The sequence below is a fragment of the Balaenoptera borealis genome, assembly GCF_965194805.1.
Source record: "Balaenoptera borealis genome assembly, chromosome: 14".
Taxonomy (NCBI): domain Eukaryota; kingdom Metazoa; phylum Chordata; class Mammalia; order Artiodactyla; family Balaenopteridae; genus Balaenoptera; species Balaenoptera borealis.
In genome coordinates this window covers 51374657-51395384 of record NC_138875.1, presented here as the reverse complement: position 1 = coordinate 51395384, position 20728 = coordinate 51374657, and the positions used below count along the sequence as shown (strand labels likewise).

At 41.3% G+C, this 20728-nt stretch overlaps 1 protein-coding gene across 7 annotated transcripts in view; it reads left to right on the top strand.

Moving 5' to 3' along the window:
• The window catches only part of LAMA3 (laminin subunit alpha 3), a 241691-nt gene that overhangs the window by 53902 nt on the left and 167061 nt on the right, over positions 1-20728 (top strand). For all 7 annotated transcript variants that reach the window (XR_014234427.1, XR_014234428.1, XM_082355461.1 and 4 more), the window contains exons 3-8: positions 3710-3827; positions 5105-5223; positions 6463-6633; positions 9151-9242; positions 12517-12632; positions 16436-16554. Coding sequence is in view for 5 of the 7 variants with exons in the window: in XM_082355461.1 (XP_082211587.1) it covers positions 3710-3827; positions 5105-5223; positions 6463-6633; positions 9151-9242; positions 12517-12632; positions 16436-16554 (735 nt within the window). In the remaining 2 variants the exon portion in view is untranslated. The remainder of the gene's footprint in view (positions 1-3709; positions 3828-5104; positions 5224-6462; positions 6634-9150; positions 9243-12516; positions 12633-16435; positions 16555-20728) is intronic.

The window sequence follows — 20728 nt, the reverse complement described above, 5'->3', positions numbered from 1 at the left end:
ACTGACCTCCCTGTGCTATGCAGCTGCTTCCCACTAGCTATCTATTTTACATTTAGGAGTGTATATATGTCAATGCTACTCTCTCACTTCATCCCTTCGTCCCAGCTTACCCTTCCCCCTCCCCGTGTCCTCAAGTCCATTCTCTATGTCTGCGTCTTTATTCCTGTCCTGCCCCTAGGTTCATCAGAACCTTTTTTTTTTTTTTTTTTTGGATTCCATATATATGTGTTAGCATGCAGTATTTGTTTTTCTCTTTCTGACTTACTTCACTCTGTATGACAGACTCTAGGTCCATCCACCTCACTACAAATAACTCAATTTCGCTTCATTTTATGGCTGAGTAATATTCCATTGTATGTATGTGCCACATCTTCTTTATCCATTCCTCTGTTGATGGACACTTAGGTTACTTCCATGTCCTGGCTATTGTATTGTAGTGGTGCAATGAACATTGTGGTACATGTCTCTTTTTGAATTATGGTTTTCTCAGGGTATATGCCCAGTAGTGGGATTGCTGGGTCATATGGTAATTCGATTTTTAGTTTTTTAAGGAACCTCCATACTGTTCTCCATAGTGGCTGTACCAATTTAAATTCCCACCAACAGTGCAAGAGGGTTCCCTTTTCTCCACACCCTCTCCAGCATTTACTGTTTGTAGATTTTTTTGATGATGGCCATTCTGACCGGTGTGAGGTGATACCTCATTGTGGTTTTGATTTGCATTTCTCTAATGATTAGTGATGTTGAGCATCCTTTCATGTGTTTGTTTGCAATCTGTATATCTTCTTTGGAGAAATGTCTTTTTAGGTCTTCTGCCCATTTTTGGATTGGTTTCTTTGTTTTTTGATATTGAGCTGCATGAGCTGCTTGTGTATTTTGGAGATTAATCCTTTGTCAGTTGCTTCATTTGCAAATATTTTCTCCCATTCTGAGGGTTGTCTTTTTTGTCTTGTTTATGGTTTCCTTTGCTGTGCAAAAGCTTTTAAGTTTCATTAGGTCCCATTTCTTTATTTTTGTTTTTATCTCCCTTTCTCTAGGAGCTGGGTCAAAAAGGATCTTGCTGTGATTTATATCATAGAGTGTTCTGCCTATGTTTTCCTCTAAGAGTTTGGTAGTGTCTGGCCTTACATTTAGGTCTTTAATCCATTCTGAGTTTGTTTTTGTGTATGGTGTTAGGAAGTGTTCTAATTTCATTCTTTTACATGTAGCTGTCCAGTTTTCTCAGTACCACTTATTGAAGAGGCTGTCTTTTCTCCATTGTATATTCTTGCCTCCTTTATCAAAGATAAGGTGACCATATGTGCGTGGGTTTATCTCTGGGCTTTCTATCCTGTTCCATTGATCTATATTTCTGTTTTTGTGCCAGTAACATACTGTCTTGATTACTGTAGCTTTGTATTATAGTCTGAAGTCAGGGAGCCTGATTCCTCCAGTTCCGTTTTTCTTTCTCAAGATTGTTTTGACTATTCGGGGTCTTTTGTGTCTCCATACAAATTGTGAAATTTTTTGTTCTAGTTCTGTGAAAAATGCCATTGGTAGTTTGATAGGGATGCATTGACTCTGTAGATTGTATTGGGTAGTACAGTCATTTTCACAATGTTGATTCTTCCAATCCAAGAACATGGTATATCTCTCCATCTGTTTGTATCATCTTTGATTTCTTTCATCAGTGTCTTATAGTTTTCTGCATACAGACCTTTTGTCTACTTAGGTAAGTTTATTCCTAGATATTTTATTCTCTTTGTTGCAGTGGTAAATGGGAGTGTTTCCTTAATTTCTCTTTGAAATTTTTTGTCATTAGTGTATAGGAATGCAAGAGATTTCTGTGCATTAATTTTGTACCCTGCTACTTTACATGAGGTTGGATCATTTTTTTCCGAGGATGGGTAGACACTGACAGCGTTAATCTGAACCCAGGGAAGCAGATTTTTCAAGATCAAAGAGCAAGTGTTTGAGACAAAAATGGCTGAACTTAGGGTTTTCAGTAATTGGTGTGACAATTCTTCCTTCCACAGAGAAGTAAGCAAAGGGGCTTCTTAGAGCAAAGGATAATCTCTGTGACCAAGATCAGTGGTTCTCAAAGTGCGCTTGAGAACCCATGGGGTTCCCAAGACCTTTCAGGGGGTCCACAAGCTCTTAGGTCCTTTTTCCTATTACAGATCTATGGGAGGCCAGATTTTCTTCAAATACTTCAACCAAAACAACATATTACAACAAACTGAAGAAGTGGCTATGAGAATCCAGCTGTTTTCTATGAAGGCAGACATTTAAAGAGATTTTAAAAATGTAAATCAAAGCCACTCTTCTCACTATAATTTTTATGTTTTGGAAAATATAGTATTTTTTTCATAAAATATGGTATTTATGTTAACAAGTAATGGTTTATTATTTTAAATGAATTAGTAATATGTATTTTTAAAATTTCTCAGCCTTAATTTTAATATGGTATTTCTTAATTAATAGACATAGCCCACATAAAGAAAAACTTTTTAAAGTCCTCCATAATTTTTAAAAATGTGAAGGTATCTTGAGACTAAAATTTGAGAACCAGTGTCCTAGAGATTTTGGCTTCTAGTGTCGAGTTGGGAACATTCACAAGCAACTAGTAGCTCTGAGACTTTAAAAAATATATATGACTCTTACCATACTATTGTACGTGAAAAATATAAAGATGAAAATCCCTTATTTTTTTTTTCTCTAAGAAATAAAAGGATCCCACAGGGTCTGAGTACTGCCTCTCTCTCTAACTAGATGAGCTCATTGTTCAAATGGCTCTACTGGGCTAGTTAATAAGGTGGCAGAGTCTTCTTCTGAAAGTCACTGTTGAATCTCTTCCTTGGGGTTGGGGAGTGTGGGGTGGGGATAATCCTCACTTCTTAACATGTTAGCAGATTTGTTTAACACCCATGTTCATTGTCATGACCAATGAACTCATACTAGGCTCTTTGATAAGCATATAGACTCTCAGGGTTCACAAGTCAAGCCAAATATAAGTTTTGAGAGAAAGCGGTGGGAGTGGACTGCAGGAACTCCTGGGGTCCATCATGGAGGCATGTTGGGATTCAAGAGTGGGAGGATGAAGAAACTGGACCAAAGCCGCGTTTCATCTCTCCCATACCTTTGCATTGTCCTGGCCATGGGCAAAGAGTGATGAGGATGAACAAGAAAATCAGTAAGAGGGAGAGAAATCAGGAAAAGAGGGGGTGAGTAGAGCTGGCACAGGAGAAGGAGGTGCTACACTCTACCAAGCAGCCGCTCAGGTCTCAGTTCTGCAGCCGTGAGCTCTCCAAGATCTGGAACCAGGGCTGTGTCACTCCCGGGAGATGCTCAGGGCTGTACTATCGGCTCTTGCTCCTGGAAGAGCTTAGCCCACGATGATTGTTGTTTGACGTCAGACTTCTCTGAATGTACAGACTTGAAGGTGCTGTGTAGGCTGGTTGAAATTCAAGGGTATAATGATTAAGATGTGACAAAAATTAATGTATAGATTCGGTGGAAAGAGAAAAAATGATTATTTTGGTTTTGAGCATGATAAGCTTGAGAGGCTGCACCCAATTAGAGATGTCCAGTAGGCAGTTAGAAATGGGATCTGGATCTTGGGAGAGGTGTGGCTAGATGTGTTGCCTTGGGAACCAGCATCATATAGAGATGATGGAGGGTGTGGACAGATGCGGCGACTTGAGTAACTGTATGTCCTTTGCTTTATCAGCTTTTCCAGGTGGCCTATATTTTAATCAAATTTGCAAATTCTCCTCGCCCTGATCTTTGGGTCTTGGAAAGATCGGTTGACTTCGGAAGCACCTACTCACCTTGGCAATATTTTGCTCGTAAGTAATCTAGCCTACCATGTTATGAGGGGTTTGAATTATTGGCAGCAGATCAAGACTGTGGGTTTAAGTAGAAAATTAGTCTCTCAGTGTGGCTAGTTAGGGGCTGGTCAATTTTAACTTTCCAGGTTACCCTTGGAACATCCCTATTTCTCAAGCACATTTGCATGAATTCCAAGGATACACATGTATAACTGGGGTTGAAACACCTCTTATGATAATGGTTCTTGCTACTATTTAGGGGGAAGCAGTGTACCTATAACTGGGCCGTAGCTTCAGTCCATTTCCTTTTTTAAAATATATATATATTAAAAATTTTATTTATTGTATTTATTTATTTTTAGCTGCGTTGGGTCTTCGTTGCTGCATGTGGACTTTCTCTAGTTGCTGCGAGCAGGGGCTACTCTTTGTTGCAGTGCGTGTGCTTCTCATTGTGGTGGCTTCTCTTGTGGAGCACGGGCTCTAAGTGCACGGGCTTCAGTAGTCGTGGCACGAGAGCTCAGTAGTTGTGGCTTACGGGCTTAGTTGCTCCGCGGCACGTGGGATCTTCCTGGACCAGGGATCCAACCTGTGTCCCTTACATTGGCAGTCAGATTCTTAACCACTGCACCACCAGGGAAGTCCCTATTTTTAAAACTATTTTATTTATTTATTTATTTATTTGGTGTGCTGGGTCTTAGTTGCAGCAGGCGGGCTCCTTAGTTGAAGCATGCGGGCTCTTAGTTGTGGCATTTCATGTGGGATCTAGTTCCCTGACCAGGAAGCAAACCCGGACCCCCTGCATTGGGACCGTGGAGTCTTAACCACTGTGCCACCAGGGAAGTCCAAGTCCATTTCCTTTCATGTAGAATTAGGAACTATGCTCCATCTTTATGGATCCTGCCTTTCACATTACTTACCTTGACCTTGTCGTCTTCACTAATGAAGAATGTCTGGGTCTCTGAACCCCGTGACAAATTGAGGTGGACAGGAATTTGGCTTACAAAAGCATTGGGTTTTCCAGGAATGCTCCTTAGAGGGTAAACTTACCTAATGAGGAATGAGGATTTAGAACCATATCTCCAAACATTTCTGTTGAAAGTCACGTGGCCTGAAATGGCTTGGTATTTTCTTTCGTGAACTAAGAATTTCATTCTAAGCTTCTGTCTAAAAATCTTAAATGCTTCTCTGTTCTTTCCCTTTTCATGTATATTCTTAAGTAAACATAAGATTTCTTAAGAGATTTACAGCAAGATGATAATATTTTATTTTACAATATTAACATGTTTCCTTCCTAGATTCTAAAGTAGACTGTTTGGAACAGTTTGGACAGGAAGCAAATAGGGCGATCACGCGAGACGATGATGTACTTTGTACTACTGATTATTCCCGGATCGTGCCATTGGAGAATGGTGAGGTAAGTAGATCTGGAAGGCCTTGAGAGATAAGACTCAGAAATGAACATGAAGATGCCACATTTTTCATAATTGTGAAACTTGCACTTTCAAGGAAATCTAACATAGATGGAAAGGAATCACATCGAAGACTCCCAGATTGAGTTTGGGTTGGAAATCTTTTTTTTTTAAATTGAGGTATAATTGACATTGCAAATTCTGTTTGAGGTCTAATTTTCCTTGGGAATTCAGGATTCTGGATTCACGGCCCACAGGTCTTGAACTCTTTTTTCTGGTGGACTATTTAGAAAGTGGGTCACTGGTGATTGTGGTGAAGACCCCTCCCACTGCTTCACAAGCACATTACCTCCCGTAAGAGTGGGGAGGGGGGGGGTTGGTGGCAGAACTAATCCCTGATCCTTTTTGGCAGGGTGGGCATCATCTGTAGGGGAGAAAACAATTGCTGTCTCATTGGGGTTGCATGTGGTCCTTGTGAAGTCAGCCAGGCTGTTGTTAGGGAAGATGAGAAAAGAGAGTGGGGAAAATCAGAGAAGCATCCCATGGAGTGAGTTTCAAATGAACTTCTTTAAAGGGTGTCAGTCTCATTCTCCTTAGGTAGAGAGATCTTTCTTGAGCAGCTGTATCTAGTATCTTCCAGTGATCGGTCAGTGTTTCATGTCTCAGTAACTGGTTGGGACTTGGACTTCATCGCCTCAAGCTTTAAAACAAAACCTGGGGGACTTCCCTGACGGTCCAGTGGTTAAGACTTCACGATTCCACTGCAGGGGGCGCGGGTTCGATCCCTGGTCAGGGAACTAAGATCTCACATGCTGCGCGGTGTGGCAAAAAAAAAAAAAAAAAAAAAAAATTGAAACCTGGGTTTTGTATAGATTTTTTTTTGTCCTCTTCACTGTCAACTTTCTATCCAAAGGCTTCCTTTTTTCACCCTCTTTCGGGATTTTAGATTACTTTAGCTTTGTTTCTTTGATGCAGCTTGACAAAAATTGTTTCTTTGTATTTGTAGATTTTAATGTTATCCTTTGAACATTTCATAGTGTTTATAGCCCCACAATGACAGTGATAGAACAAAGGGTTTGTAAATGAAATGATTTATAAAACCTGAGAGCCCAGGTTTTGAAACATCTAATGACTCAAAGAAACCAAGTAAGTGTTTGGGGGCATGTGAGTTATTTTTAGTTACTTGCAGCTAAATTTTGATAAAAGGACTTTTTTCCCCCTCTATGTGTGTGTGATTCTTTTAGGTTGTGGTGTCCTTGATAAATGGTCGTCCAGGCACAAAAAATTTTACTTTCTCTCACACCCTGAGAGAGTTCACCAAAGCAACAAACATCCGCCTGCGTTTTCTCCGAACCAACACTCTTCTTGGACACCTCATCTCCAAAGCACAGAGAGATCCAACCGTCACTCGGCGGGTGAGTAGTGCTTTTAAGTGGCAAGACAGCAGCTTTTGGTACCTTGTTTGCTTATCAAATTCATTGCCTCGAACTCTTTCAAGTAAACTTTATAGCAGTAATGTCATAGGCGTAAGAGTTGTTCTTGTCTGAAATATTAGGTATAGCTTAGAAGTTTGGTGGTTAAAGACAAATCATATTCAGAGAAGATGAAAGGCAAAAGAGGACAGCCATCCTGGTATTAGTCTGCTATTGTAACAAATAATCCCCAAGTCTCAGAGGCGAACACAATAAAGGTTCACTTTTTGCTCATGTCACAGTCTAATGTGGGTCAGCAGGTGGGATTAGCTCCACAGAGTTATTCAGGGAACCAGGCTGTTTCTCTGTAGAGGCACAGCCATCCTGTAGAACCTCAGGGTCCTCCTCTGCACCCCCTGCACCTAGTCAGCAGATGAGGGAAGAGAGAAAGAGCATAGGGAGGAACCATCTCCTGACCACAGAGCCCACTTCCATTGGCAGGAACTGGTCGTAGAGCCCTGTGGAGGTGCAGGAGGCTGGGTAATGTAATCGAGCCAAAGCAGAGGGGTGTGGGCATTGGTGAGCAGCAGTACTCTCCACTAGTGTTAGATTGAACATCGTTTACTCTCAGTGTCAGGACGGTACCCTGTCTCCTGGGCACAGAGGGAACCAGCAGAATAAATATCCCGAGCTCACTCTTCTCCCACCCTCTGATTCCCTCCCAGTTCCTCCCAATGGTCAAACCTAACAGGAGGCCAGAGAGCAAGAAGCCCTTGTCATCCCATAAAGTTTAGCCCCAGGACAAAGGGCAGGGTGGAGAGGGGAGGAGAGTGGACCTGGGAGGGTGAATGGAAGATGCCAGCGTACCTTATAGAGTTTGGCTTCTTAGGTAGGTAAGGCAGGGAGCTGGGAAAGGAAGGGAGAGAGAAAAGTTAAGTTTTGCTACAGTTTTGAGCATTTTCCAAAAAGGCCAGTCATCTGGAGTGTAGGGGGCCTGTTTTCTGACTTTTTAAGCCCCCTTAGCTCCCTCTGAGCCGTTGTATGTAGGAACTACCACTGGATCCAAGAACGCAATTTACAAGGGCGAGCTGGGCTTTCTGATCAACTGCAGCCAGACTGCGTTTCCATTCCTCCAGGTGTTTTGGAGCCTCGCCACAAATGTACCTCACCACCTTTTTTTTTGTCTTTTTAGGGTTGCAAGATTGGTACTCATATATATGTAGATTTCTTTTCACTTAGGTGAACGTAGTCTTCTCTATTAAGTAATCTTTTGTGGAGCGCATCACATATATAATCTTGACACTCCCTCCCCAGCGGTCTAGGTTGCTTCTTTAAGTGGACGAGCCAGGATACCAGGTGTCCTATCACACGTATCATGTGTGCTGGGGTGAAGGCTGATGGAGGGCTTCTCTCTTGCTGCTGCTGCCCTAACCCATGTGTAGAGAGAAATTTCTGTGGTGATCAGCATGAAAGCTTCTGAGTGTGAACTTGTCACAGAAGCCCTCCAACACTGAATTTTATCCATATTAACAAGAGGGATTGTTGATGCCTTTAGACTAAGTAAGACGTTGCCGGGAAGCTAAGACACTTAACAGCTTTCAGGGAGGAGATGAGAACAGAACCCCAACCCTGAGTGACTGTGGGGGGAGGTTTAGGATGACTAATCTCAGCAACAACAAAAAGATACAAAACCCCTCTTGTCCCTGTGAATTCACAGACTTCCTCACTGACAGATATTCTCACTGGTGGCATGACCTCAGTGAGAAAGATGATTTTACAACCTCTGAATTCCTTACTGAGTCCTGTGCCTCCTGCCAAGTCTGAGAAGTAAGGGAGCTGGCGGATGGTGCCACCTATGGTCACGAGTGGAGAGGCCTCCGCCATGCTGGAGACATGCCTTGTCCACGAGATGGCCTATGCGTATCGCTGGCCTGGTCTAGGGACCGAGCCTCAGCTGGGTCTGCAACTGTCTGGCCTTTTGGAGCTTGAACCTCTGCCTTGGGCTTTATTAACCCTGACCTAGCAAGGCTTCCGCAACTGCTAGCGGGTCCTGCCAGTCTCTGTGCTGTATCTGATCCATCTTTGTGAATATTCTCTCCTTTCCTGAAGCCTAAACACAGTAGTTACAAAATTTTTGTTATAAAAATTATGTTTTCTGGTAAATAGATATGTCCAATTTATGGAACTCAGATTTACGTTAAAAAAAAAGAGAAACTAGGAAGCACTTAATCCCTTTCCCAAAGGCTATAGGGTATGATTCTTTTCCGAGGTAATTTCCCTCTGTGCATTTGATTTTTAAAAATGGACAAATTCAGCAGTGTGCTATGAAATTTGATTGGGGAATGTATTTGCTTTGTAAGAAAAGTTACACCCAAACGTGGCTCCCTTTTGTGTTGATGGAGGCTCAGGAGTACAGGATGGAAGGAAGCAGGGTCAATGCAGATGTATGTTAAAGGTTAGTAAAGGAAAGTTCACGTTGGGGTTTAGTAAAACTGACACGTTCTGTTTTCTGTTCTATAGTATTATTATAGCATAAAGGATATCAGCATTGGCGGGCGGTGTGTTTGCAATGGCCACGCTGAAGTGTGCAGTGCAAACAATCCTGAAAAACTGTGAGTACATTGTACAGATTTTTCAGCTTTCTATGAATAAATCTAATTGTTTCAGTAGATGTTTGCATCCTATTAAATACTCCCTAAGTTCCTGCCCGCAACGAGAATGTTGCAATGTCAACAAGTAGGTGATGTGTATGTCTCCCCTCCTCCACCCCTACACTTCCCTCTCACCTGCAACCAGCCCATAGCAGACATAGTTAATCAATCACAGCACTCTATGCATGATCAGGTACAAAGCCACCCAAACCCCCTTCCCCCACCCCTGCTCCAGACACTGCCCCAGGCAGCCACAAATAATTGAGTAGAGTTGGCAAGAGAAATAATATTTGTTTGTCATCCCTGGCCTAGTGAGATCAGGGGTATATGTTTTCATATCCTTTTTCATCTTTAAAATTGTGGGGAAGTGCACATAATATAAAGTTTACCGTCTTAACCATTCTTAAGTGGGGGTGGTTTAAGTTCACTAGTGTTCAGTACACTCACATTGTTGTGCAGCCAAGAACTCTTTTCGTCATGCAGAACTGAAACTTTGTACACATTAAACAGCAGCTCTGCATTCCCTCCTCCCAGCAACCCCGGGCAACACCATTCTACTCTATGAATTTGACTACTCTAAGTGCCTTCTAGAGGTGGAATCACACAATATTTGTCTTTTTGTGACTGGTTTATTTCACTTAGCATACTGTCCTCACTGTAGCACGTGTCAGAATTTCCTTCCTTTTTAAGGCTGAATAATATTTCATTATATATACACCACGTTTTGCTTACCCGTTCATCTGTTGATGGACACTTAGGTTACTGCCATCTTTTAGTTATTGTGAATAATTCTGGTATGAACATGGGTGTAACACTGTTTTGCTTTTAATTGAGGTATATTTCACATACAGTAAGATGCATGGATCTCAAATATTAAGTGTTATGCAATTGTATACACTTGTGTTATCACCTTAGGAAGGATACTTTGAAGGGCTGGAAATTACCAGATGCTGGATATAGTAATGATTGTCTCTCAAGGTTTTATTTAAAATCTCCAATTCCACATGAGCAGCATTTACCAGGGGTACATTTTACTGTTAGTCAAATTCTGGTTTGTACATCATAAGGCCTAGCTTCATGGTCAGGCAGAGGTGCCAGCTACCAACTTACATGGTAAGTTTGTGGCGCCCTTCTCCCTGTCTAGAAACAATCCCTAAGGCTGTCAGCCCTCCTTCAGGGATCAGGTGGTGCTCTCTGAGATAGCAGTGTGAATCCATCAACTGACTAGCCCTTAATCAGCAAGGAGCTTATTAATGATTAAACCATCGCTGCCATGTAGTCTCCTGAAGGGTAGGCCGTAAGGCACTAGAAGCCGGGTCAGGGAAGACCTGAGTTGGAACGAGAGGGGAGAAAAGAGGTCACTCTTGGTCCCTGAGCCTGAGGTAAAGTGGTGCCACCTGGGAGAGGAGGAGAAGTCATCGGAGAGGGGTTGAGCTTCCCACTTGGAAGAGCTGCCGAGCCCCGTGCCCTTGGCAGACCTGGGGGTTTCTGCACTGAGCAGTTTACTGCTCCCAGCGTGTGTGAGTGGAGAGGCTGTCTCCCCATCCCTCAGTGAAAGGCTCAGTTTGCCACTGGTCTATATCAGCACAACTGCCTTGCCTCCCCCTGCCTGTTGTGACCTGCACAAATGACTCATGGAGGCCTCCATGAATAGGAAAACATCTTACATTGAAGGGGATTCAGTGACAATGGAGGGAGCCATGGCTGGACAATCAGAAATCAAGCAGAACCTATGATGAGGCAGAGGAGGATTTAATCAAGCATGGGTACCATGCTGACTTTGATGTATGGAAACATGGATGGATCACAGATTTAATTCTGAGCCTCCTGGCAGTCAACTCAAAAAGGGAGACCTGCTCAGTTTCATATTTCACTATGATCACAATCTAAAAAGTAATCAGTTGTGTAGGAGAAGATGAGTGTTGATGCTAGGGCCAGATGAGAAATCTACCTGGAGGTGGATGGAGTGGCCATCGTGAAGAGGATTCTCCAGTCAACAACATCTTCAATAACATCCTTACAACTGATGCAAGGACAAATTTTCTACATCAACCATCAACCTGGGCTGAGAGTCAGAAAAAGCAATTATTTGGGAGTGACAATATGATTCAGACAAGTTCCCAGCTCTGTTTTCTTTTTCAGTGCTCAATGTGAATCTCCCTATAAGAATAGATGGACTCCACAATAAACCCCTCCTCCAAAAAAAAAAAAAAAAAAGGAGTATTAGAACTATATGTTCTTCAAGCAATTTTCCCTAAATATTCTTTCAGTTCAGCTTGCAAATACGTCACTGACAATGAGCTGAAATTGCATCTCTGACAAAAAGCCCGTTTGGACTCCAGCTGTTCTGTGCTGCCAGTTAAATCTATGTCCATTTGCTTTAACGGGGAGCTGAGTTGGGAGAGGGAAGACGCCTTCCCGTAGAAGCATAACCATCCCACCTCCCCTCAGAAGAGTTGAGGGGATCCCCATGGGCACAGCCAAGAGTCTTCTTAGACTCTGTTTTGAATTCTCTTTCAAGCACAGACGAATGGACGCTCAGAGCTTGGAGTTCTCATCCAACGCCATGGCTACAACGATTTCATTTTAGCTCAGAAACGTTCTAAGGCAGGTGTATAGTTTTTGAATGTCGATTTTTGTCTTTACCCCATTGCCTTGTTGAGTAATCTGAGCTTTGGTTCCTGTGATGGAGCTGTTTGTTGGAGCTGGCATGGACTCTTGGAGCAGGGTCCCCTGAGATCTTGTAACTGTCTCTTGGATTTGGTGAATCTCTGCACCAGACTCCAGGTTGAAAGTAAGAAACCTGACCCATCTCACAGGACTACTCTAGATTTTTGTGAAGATGTTGATATTCAACACACCTCAGTACACTCAGCACTTGCTTGCTCTTGTGTTGATTTATTGATATATAACATAATAGAGAAGAAACACCTGGGACTTTGGAGTCAGACAAACTTAAGTTAGAAATCTGGCCCTCGGTTTATCATCTCCTGACCTTTGGCAAGTGTTTAAATATCTCTGGATCTTAGTGTTACCACCTGTAAAATGGAGATAATAAGCGGGATCGGGGGACTTGAAATAACGTATGCAAAGTGCTTTGTTCTCATAATCACTCAATGGTACCATGGGTGACCATGATGACTCAGTTTTTCACACAGGAGCAACTGATCTTATACTTCAGTTAAACGAACAAACAACTTTTCAGTAACTGAGATGTGCTTTGCTACATGCCCAGGTTTCGGTGTGAATGCCAGCACCACACCTGTGGGGAGACATGTGATCGCTGTTGTGCAGGGTACAATCAGAGGCACTGGCGGCCTGCCACGCGGGAGCAGAGCAATGTGTGTGAAGGTGAGTGCTGGGGGAGGGGTGCTAGGAAGCGAGACCCCACCCGTGGTCCCCATCCCCCCATCTCTAAGGACTGATGCAGTGTTTTCCCCACGCTCATGAAGAGGGCGAGATCATGTCAGTCTTAGGGACTCAGAACTGTCTGATGCAGCAAATAACTCACAGACTGGAGGTAACAGTGCCCCACTCTAAACTCAGATACAGATATGAGAACAAAAATAACAACAATAATGCTCGTTAATATATATTAAGCATTCACTATATGCAAGGATTGGGCTTTGACAATTGGCCTTTCTTTTTTTTTGTTTTTTAATTTATTTATTTATTTATTTATTTATTTATGGCTGTGTTGGGTCTTCGTTTCTGTGCGAGGGCTTTCTCTAGTTGTGGCAAACGGGGGCCACTCCTCATCGCGGTGCGCGGGCCTCTCACTATCGCGGCCTCTCTTGTTGCGGAGCACAGGCTCCAGACGCGCAGGCTCAGTAATTGTGGCTCACGGGCCCAGCTGCTCCGCGGCATGTGGGATCCTCCCAGACCAGGGCTCGAACCCGTGTCCCCCGCACCGGCAGGCAGACTCCCAACCACTGCGCCACCAGGGAAGCCTGGCCTTTCTTTTTAGCAATCTAAAATGTGTTGCAGCCACTATTAAACTGTAAACCCTTATCATTTCTTAGGATGTGATACTGGATTGGAATCCTAATTATTCTGAGGACCGAGATTCAGAGAAGGTGGTGAGATTGATGTCTAAACAGAGAGCTGGAAGTATTGAGGGAATAGGGCTGAGGGGGATGCAGGATGGAGGGGACCAGAGAAGGAAGGAAGAGGAGAGGCTGCTTTTAATTATGGGCACAATATAAAGTAAGAAAACTGTTATTTAAACAAACAAGCCCATGACATCCAACTGAAGATTTTCTTTTAAACCCATCTTCTTAGAAGGCCATATATTTATTCCAATTGCTGGAAACATTTTTGTAACTTTTAGTTATTGGCTTTGGAGACTGTGGCCTATTTTTTCTGAATATTCTTAGCATTTGAAGACGGATTTGCTTTTTTGAAATGACCAAAAGGCGTTTGGATCCAGGTTTGTTGAACTAGATGTGTAAGAAAGAATCTATTGTTTATAATTTCTGGCCAAATAGTTCTTGTAACTTTAAGAGATAAGACTGATGATCTCTGTGACCAGCAAAATTACTTAAAATGCATTTCCAGTGGGGAATTCTGAGCACGCTTCGAGAGATGCTAACATTGTTGGAAGGTGTTGCCGAAGGTGAACGCTCAGGTGATCTCTAGGTCCAGGTCGTTACCCGGATGGCCATTCTCACTTTATAGTCATAGTTAACAGGTTCCTTTGCAGTGAATTCCCGACTCCTCACCCCTAGATAATAGGGCCCCGAAGAGGGAAAAGTAATAATCAGGGGTTGTTTCTTCCAATACTTTCAGGTGCTGGTTTAGGATACTTTGACTGAATAAGTGTCATCACATGAATTCCAACATTCATCGTGTGGTTAGTTTTCCAGACTGATGGAACCACTCAGTGAATGACAACGCTTTACTCCAACACACATATGACAAATTTTAAATAATTTCCTTTCATAAGTTTTTAACCTTTTTACACTTACCAAAATGGTTAAAAATTATAAACAGCCTATGGAAATCAGACCTGTTAAGATATTTGTTAGATGCTTTCTAAATTCCATTTGAGTTACTGCAATTCAAAATAAATAGACTTCTTAAGAAATAACTGACGTAGTAAATGTAAATGCTTAGAATTTTTAAAAAAATCATGGCACCACTGAGGAAATGAAAATAAGAAAGGGCTCAGCCTGTTAAAAACAGGGTATCTTGAAAATCTAACCCTAATAGATTTATCCGAGAACTTGATTAAAACACATAAATTCCTAGAAAGACTTGGAAAATTGGATCTAGGTGGAATGTAGTGAATATATATTCTGCCTAAGAGAGAATGAGTGTTTTACTTGTTAGATCTTTTTTCATCTTGGCAATGATGAAAATCCTAAATGGGGTTTAAATCATATTTTCTAATTTTAGAAGCATCATACGTTACTTGTAGATAACTTGGAAAAATTTTTTTTTAAAAGTAAAATCATTAATACTTTTACTACCCAAAGAGAACCACTATTAATATTTTGTTAAGTATTTTAGTGTTTTTTTCATGCATACTTTAAATGCTCAAGGGTATATTATTTATACAATTTTATATGCTGAGCTTTTTCACTTGATATTTTTAAATATTTTCCCATATCATTAAAAACTCTTTGACATCTTTTTTTTTTTTTTAACTTTGGGTTTATTTATTTATTTATTTATTTATTTATTTATTTATTTATGGCTGTGTTGGGTCTCCGTTTCTGTGCGAGGGCTTTCTCTAGTTGTGGCAAGTGGGGGCCACTCTTCATCGCGGTGCGCGGGCTTCTCATTGTCCTGGCTTCTCTTGTTGTGGAGCACAGGCTCTAGACACACAGGCTCAGTAGTTGTGCCTCACGGGCTTAGTTGCTCCGTGGCATGTGGGATCTTCCCAGACCAGGGCTCGAACCCATGTCCCCTGCATTGGCAGGCAGATTCTCAACCACTGCGCCACCAGGGAAGCCCTTTGATATCTTTTTTGATGGCACATATTCAATAGTATTGTCATTCTCTGAATTCAAGTGTATCTAAAAAGTGTTTGAGTACTTACTGTGTGCTGGGGACGATGCTCTATTACAGACAAAACAGGAGCAGTTCTTGACTTCATAGAACTGACAGGCAAGCAAATATACTGTTGTTTGCTTAGCCATTTCCCTATAATTAGATGTTAGGATTATTTCCAATTGATCACTATTATAGATAGTGCTGGGATGAAAGACTTAGGGTGTTGACTGGGAATAGGTTTTGGAGTCACAGAAAGACAAGTGAGGATTCTGCCTCTCTTACTCGTGAAGTCTGTGACTATGTGCTCGTCCCTTAACCTCTCTAAGCCTCAGCCTCCCCATCTGGGCTACAGGCATAATAGCACCACCCTTAGAAAGTTATTGTGCAGATTAAATGAGATAATGCATGTAAAATGCTTTTCACAGTGTACCAAGAACTCAGTTATTCTTATTTATTTATTTATTTATTTATTTATTTATAGGCTGCCTTGAGTCTTAGTTGTGGCACGTGGGATCTTTGTTGAGGCACACGGGATCTTTTCTCGTTGCAGTACGTAGGCTCTTTGTTGTGGTGTGCGGGCTACTCTCTAGTTGTGGAGTGTGGTTTTTCTCTTCTCTAGTTGTGGCGCGTGGGTTCCAGAGTGCATGGGCTCTGTAGTTTGTGGCAATGCAGGCTGTAGTTGAGGTGCACGAGCTCAGTAATTGTGGCACTCGGGCTTTAGTTGCTCTGCGGCATGTGGGATCTTAGTTCCCTGACCAGGGATCGAACCTGCATCCCCTGCATTGTAAGGTGGATTCTTTACCACTGGACCACCAGGGAAGTCCCTCAGTTATTCTTGACATTAGCAGTAGTAGTAATATTCTCTTTGTGCATAAAGCTTAATTGGCATTTTGGTTTATCTTAATTTGTAATTATGTATCTTATTTTTTAAAAAAGAGAAACCTCTCCCACTTAATATCAGATGGAAGAAGGTATAAATTGCATATGATTATAGGTGGGTCTTTGTGTAAAAATCCTCCAAATTTTCCACTGGGGGTATCCCTGGTGTTCCAGAATAGACTTTCTTGTAGCTCAGTGAGCAACAATACTCTCTGGGGGAATTTACTAAGGGTCTTATAGTCACGATGGAGTACTAACTTAGAATGCTCTTTTTTCAGCATGCAACTGCCATGGCCACGCCATCGACTGTTACTATGATCCAGAAGTTGAGAGGCAGCAGGCAAGCTTGAATAGCCAAGGCATCTATGCAGGTGGAGGGGTCTGCATTGACTGTCAGGTGAGGCACTATTTAAGTCAAAGTGAATGTGTCACAGTAGGAAATGAACACTCAGTAAGCCCTGCTCTAAAAAGATGTCAAGAAAGTGATATGCAATTCTAAGGATTTTCTGACGCCGTTTCTCCATTTTGTACACAGAAAGCTTGGTTAGCTGGATGTAATTTAGGGAAAATGGACTGAGGCATGTTTGTCCAAACTCCATTGGTTAGATTCTTCATTTGGGTCTTTGCCTAAATGGAGGGGAGAATTCCTGGCTGTCATCCTGACTGCTATCCATCTTATCTTAGAAAGGCTCTAAGATAGGAGGGCAAATAGGTATCAACTTCAGTGCTGACTCTAAATCCTGTTTTCAAATGGATTCTGAATCTAGAGGAAGTATATCATGATCAATTAATGATGTCTGCTGTTGACACTAAATAAGAAAAATGGATTTTTCATCCCTCCTATAAGGACGATTGGGTTCACTGGAATTTAGGTAAGAGGAGTGTATGGCAGAGGAGGGTATATGTATATCTGCCTTGAGATATTCATTAAAAATTGTGTAAAATGTTCATGAGTTTGGTCTATATTGTCATTCTGTCTTGTGTGCTTTTAGAGTGATGTTTTGTTAACGTTGCCAGTAAGGAGGCACTCTTTACGTGAGATGCCCGTTTATGTGGAACCAGGGCTACACACCCTTAGAGAGACCCACCATTCTCCACCTGTCTCCCACTCCACACATTTTATATCATCTGTCACCATAGTTAATTAAAATACAAGTAAATGTAAGTCATAGGTTTGTTACAAATCACAGGGTTTCACGGATAAGTGAAAGATCCCAGGATCTTCTTAAAGCTATGCATTGCAAGACCTTCAGGTGATTTGCATGCACATTAAAGTTGCAGAAGCACTGGACTGTCTGCAATCTGATGAAGGGTATTTATGAAAACCCTACAACTAACATCATATTAGTGATGAAATATTGAACTCTTTCCTTCTAAAGATTGGGAACAAGGAAGGATGCTTGCTTTCACCACTTTTGTGAAACAGTGCCCTGGAGGTCCTAACCTCTGCATAAGACAAGAAAAAGAAACAAAAGGTATTAAGATTGGAAAGGAAGAAGTAGAACTGTTTCTATTTGTAGATGACATGATTCTTTATGTAAAAAAGCCTAAGGAATGTACAAAATAATTACTAGAACTAATTTAATTTAGTAATATTGCAGGATACAATGATAATATAGAAAAACCAGCTATATATACTAGTAGCAAACAATAGGAAAATGAAATTAAAATTCAATTAAAAATAGTATCAAAGAACATAAAATGCTTAGGAATAAATTTAGCAAAAGACATGCAAGACCTCTATATTAAAGCTAAAAAATCTTTTCTGAGAGAAATCTAGAAAGACTAAATAAATAGAAAGATGTAATATATTTGTGGATTGGAAGATTCAGTATTATTAAGATACCAGTTCTCCCCAAATTGCTCTACAGAGTTAATGCAGGTTCTTTTTTTTAAAAAGAAGTTGACAAGTGGATTCTAAAATTTATATGATTATGTAAACGACCTAGACTATCCAAAGCCATCTTGAAGAAACAATAAAATTGGAGGACTTATCTTACTTCAAGATTAACTATAAAACTATAGTAATCAAAACATGGTGCTATTGACATAAGGCTAGAAGAATAGATCAATGTAGCAGAACAGGGAGCACAGAAACTGACTCACACGTGGACATTTTATTTTATTTTATAAATTTATTTTATTTAATTTATTTTTGGCTGCGTTGGGTCTTCGTTGCTGCCCATGGGCTTTCTCTAGTTGTGGCGAGCAGGGGCTACCCTTCGTTGCGGTGCAAGGGCTTCTCTTTGCGATGGCTTCTCTTGCTGCGGAGCACGGGCTCTAGGTGTGCAGCCTTCAGTAGTTGTGGCTCGTGGGCTCTAGAGCGCAGGCTCAGTAGTTGTGGTGCACAGGATTAGTTGCTCCGTGACATGTGGTATCCTCCCGAACCAGGGCTCGAACCCGTGTCCCCTGCATTGGCAGGTGGATTCTTAACCACTGCGCCACCAGGAAAACCCCTGGACATTTTATTTTTGATAAAAGTACCAAAGCAATCCAGTGACAGGGGGTGGGGAGAGAAGAGAAAAGTCCTTTCAACAAATAGTTCTGGAGTAACTGGATTTATATGGGAAAAAAATTAACTCTGACCCCGACCTCAAATCATACACAAAAACTAAATTGATATGGATCAGACCTAAAGTAAAGTTAAAGCTTTTGAGAAAAATAGAGGCAGATATCTTTGTGATTCAAGGATGAACAGTTTTCTTAGTTCATAGGAAGCAATAACCATGAAAAATTGACAAATTAGACATCATCAAAATTAAAAACTTCTGCTCACAAAAGACACTGAAGATAATGAACAGGCAAGCCATGAATGGGGAGAAAATATTCAGAAAACATAAGTCTGACAAATGGTTGGTATCCAGGATACACAATATAAAGAACTCCCGCAGCTCAATAATGAAAAGACAAATAACCCAATACAATTGCAAACGATTTGAATAGCCACTTCACAAAAGTGGATGTATGGGGGCTTCCCTGGTGGCGCAGTGGTTGAGAGTCTGCCTGCCAATGCAGGGGACACGGGTTCGAGCCCTGGTCTGGGAGGATCCCACATGCCGCAGAGCAACTGGGCCCGTGGGCCACAATTGCTGAGCCTGCGCGTCTAGAGCCTGTACTCTGCAACAAGAGAGGCCGCGATAGTGAGAGGCCCGCGCACCGCGATGAAGAGTGGCCCCCGCTTGCCGCAACTAGAGAAAGCCCTCGCACAGAAACGAAGACCCAACACAGACATAAAAAAAAAAAAAAAAAAAAAAAAAGTGGATGTATGAATGGCCAATAAGCATACAACAAAGGGCTTAACATCATGAGTCATCAGAGAAATGTAAATTGTAGTTACAATGACTTACCCCCAATTTTGGTGAGGATGTGGAGCAACTGTACCTATCATGCATTGTTGGTGTGAGTGAAAAGTGGTACAATCGCTTCAGGAAAATATCTGGCAGTTTTTAAAATATAATTAAACATACACCTACACCATGACTCACAAATTCCACGCTTAGGCGTGTATCCATGAGAAATGGAAGTGTGTTTACAAAAAGTTTATAGCAGCTTTATGCACAATAGCCCCAAACTAGAAATAGCCCTGGTGTCCTTCAGTAGTAGAATGGAGGAACACACTCTGGCATATTTATACAGTGGAATACCAGTGGGGAAGCAACAAACTATTGATGGTGCAACAACATGCAAGAATCTTAACAGCATCGTGTTAAGTGAAAAAAGCTTTCCCAAAAAGAATACCGATAGTATGAAGACCATTTAGATGAAATTTTGGAACAGGCGAAACTAATCAATAGTGGAAAAAATCAGAACTGTGGTTGACTGTCGGAGCTGGTGGTGGGGAATGACTGGGAGGAGGCATGGGGACACTTTCAGGGATGGTAATATTGTTCTGTATCTGATAGACATCTGGGTTTCACAGATATATGCATTTGTTATAACTCAGTGAATGTACAAGAGTTTTGCCCTTGTGTATAAATTTTATACCAAAAGAAAAAAACTGAACCAACATTAAACTCCAGTTAATTATATGCATAACTTTAGCTATGCATATAATTAACTGGAGTTATTATAATAACAGTTAATAAACAGTTAATATAAATAGCTGAAGTATTTTGGGGGACGGTAACTGATATCTGCAATTTATTTTGAAATGCATAAATAAGATGGATTAATGGATGGATAGAAGAATGAGTAGATGGATAATTATGTGAAAAAACAAGTATAGTAAAATGTTAATGGTACACTCTAGTAGAGGGGGTATAGGTGTTTATTGTGAAATTTGAATTTTTTGGTCATAAAATATTGGGGGAAAGAGCAATGGAAGAAGGCAAGGAGCACAACATTTTTGGATTGACTCCTTGATTCCTTTCTGTTTGATAAAATATTGTTGCTCTTAATTAATGTTGAAGATTACCCATGTTATTTGAGATGATGCTTGAAGATACTTTATCTCCATTAACTAAAACAGAGTCTTTAGCTTCTTCCATGGAGACACGACTTCTAATCTAAGTCTTGAACTGTTTGTGTCCCTAATGTGTTCATCTCACTACTTCCAAACGTTTGTTTTTCTC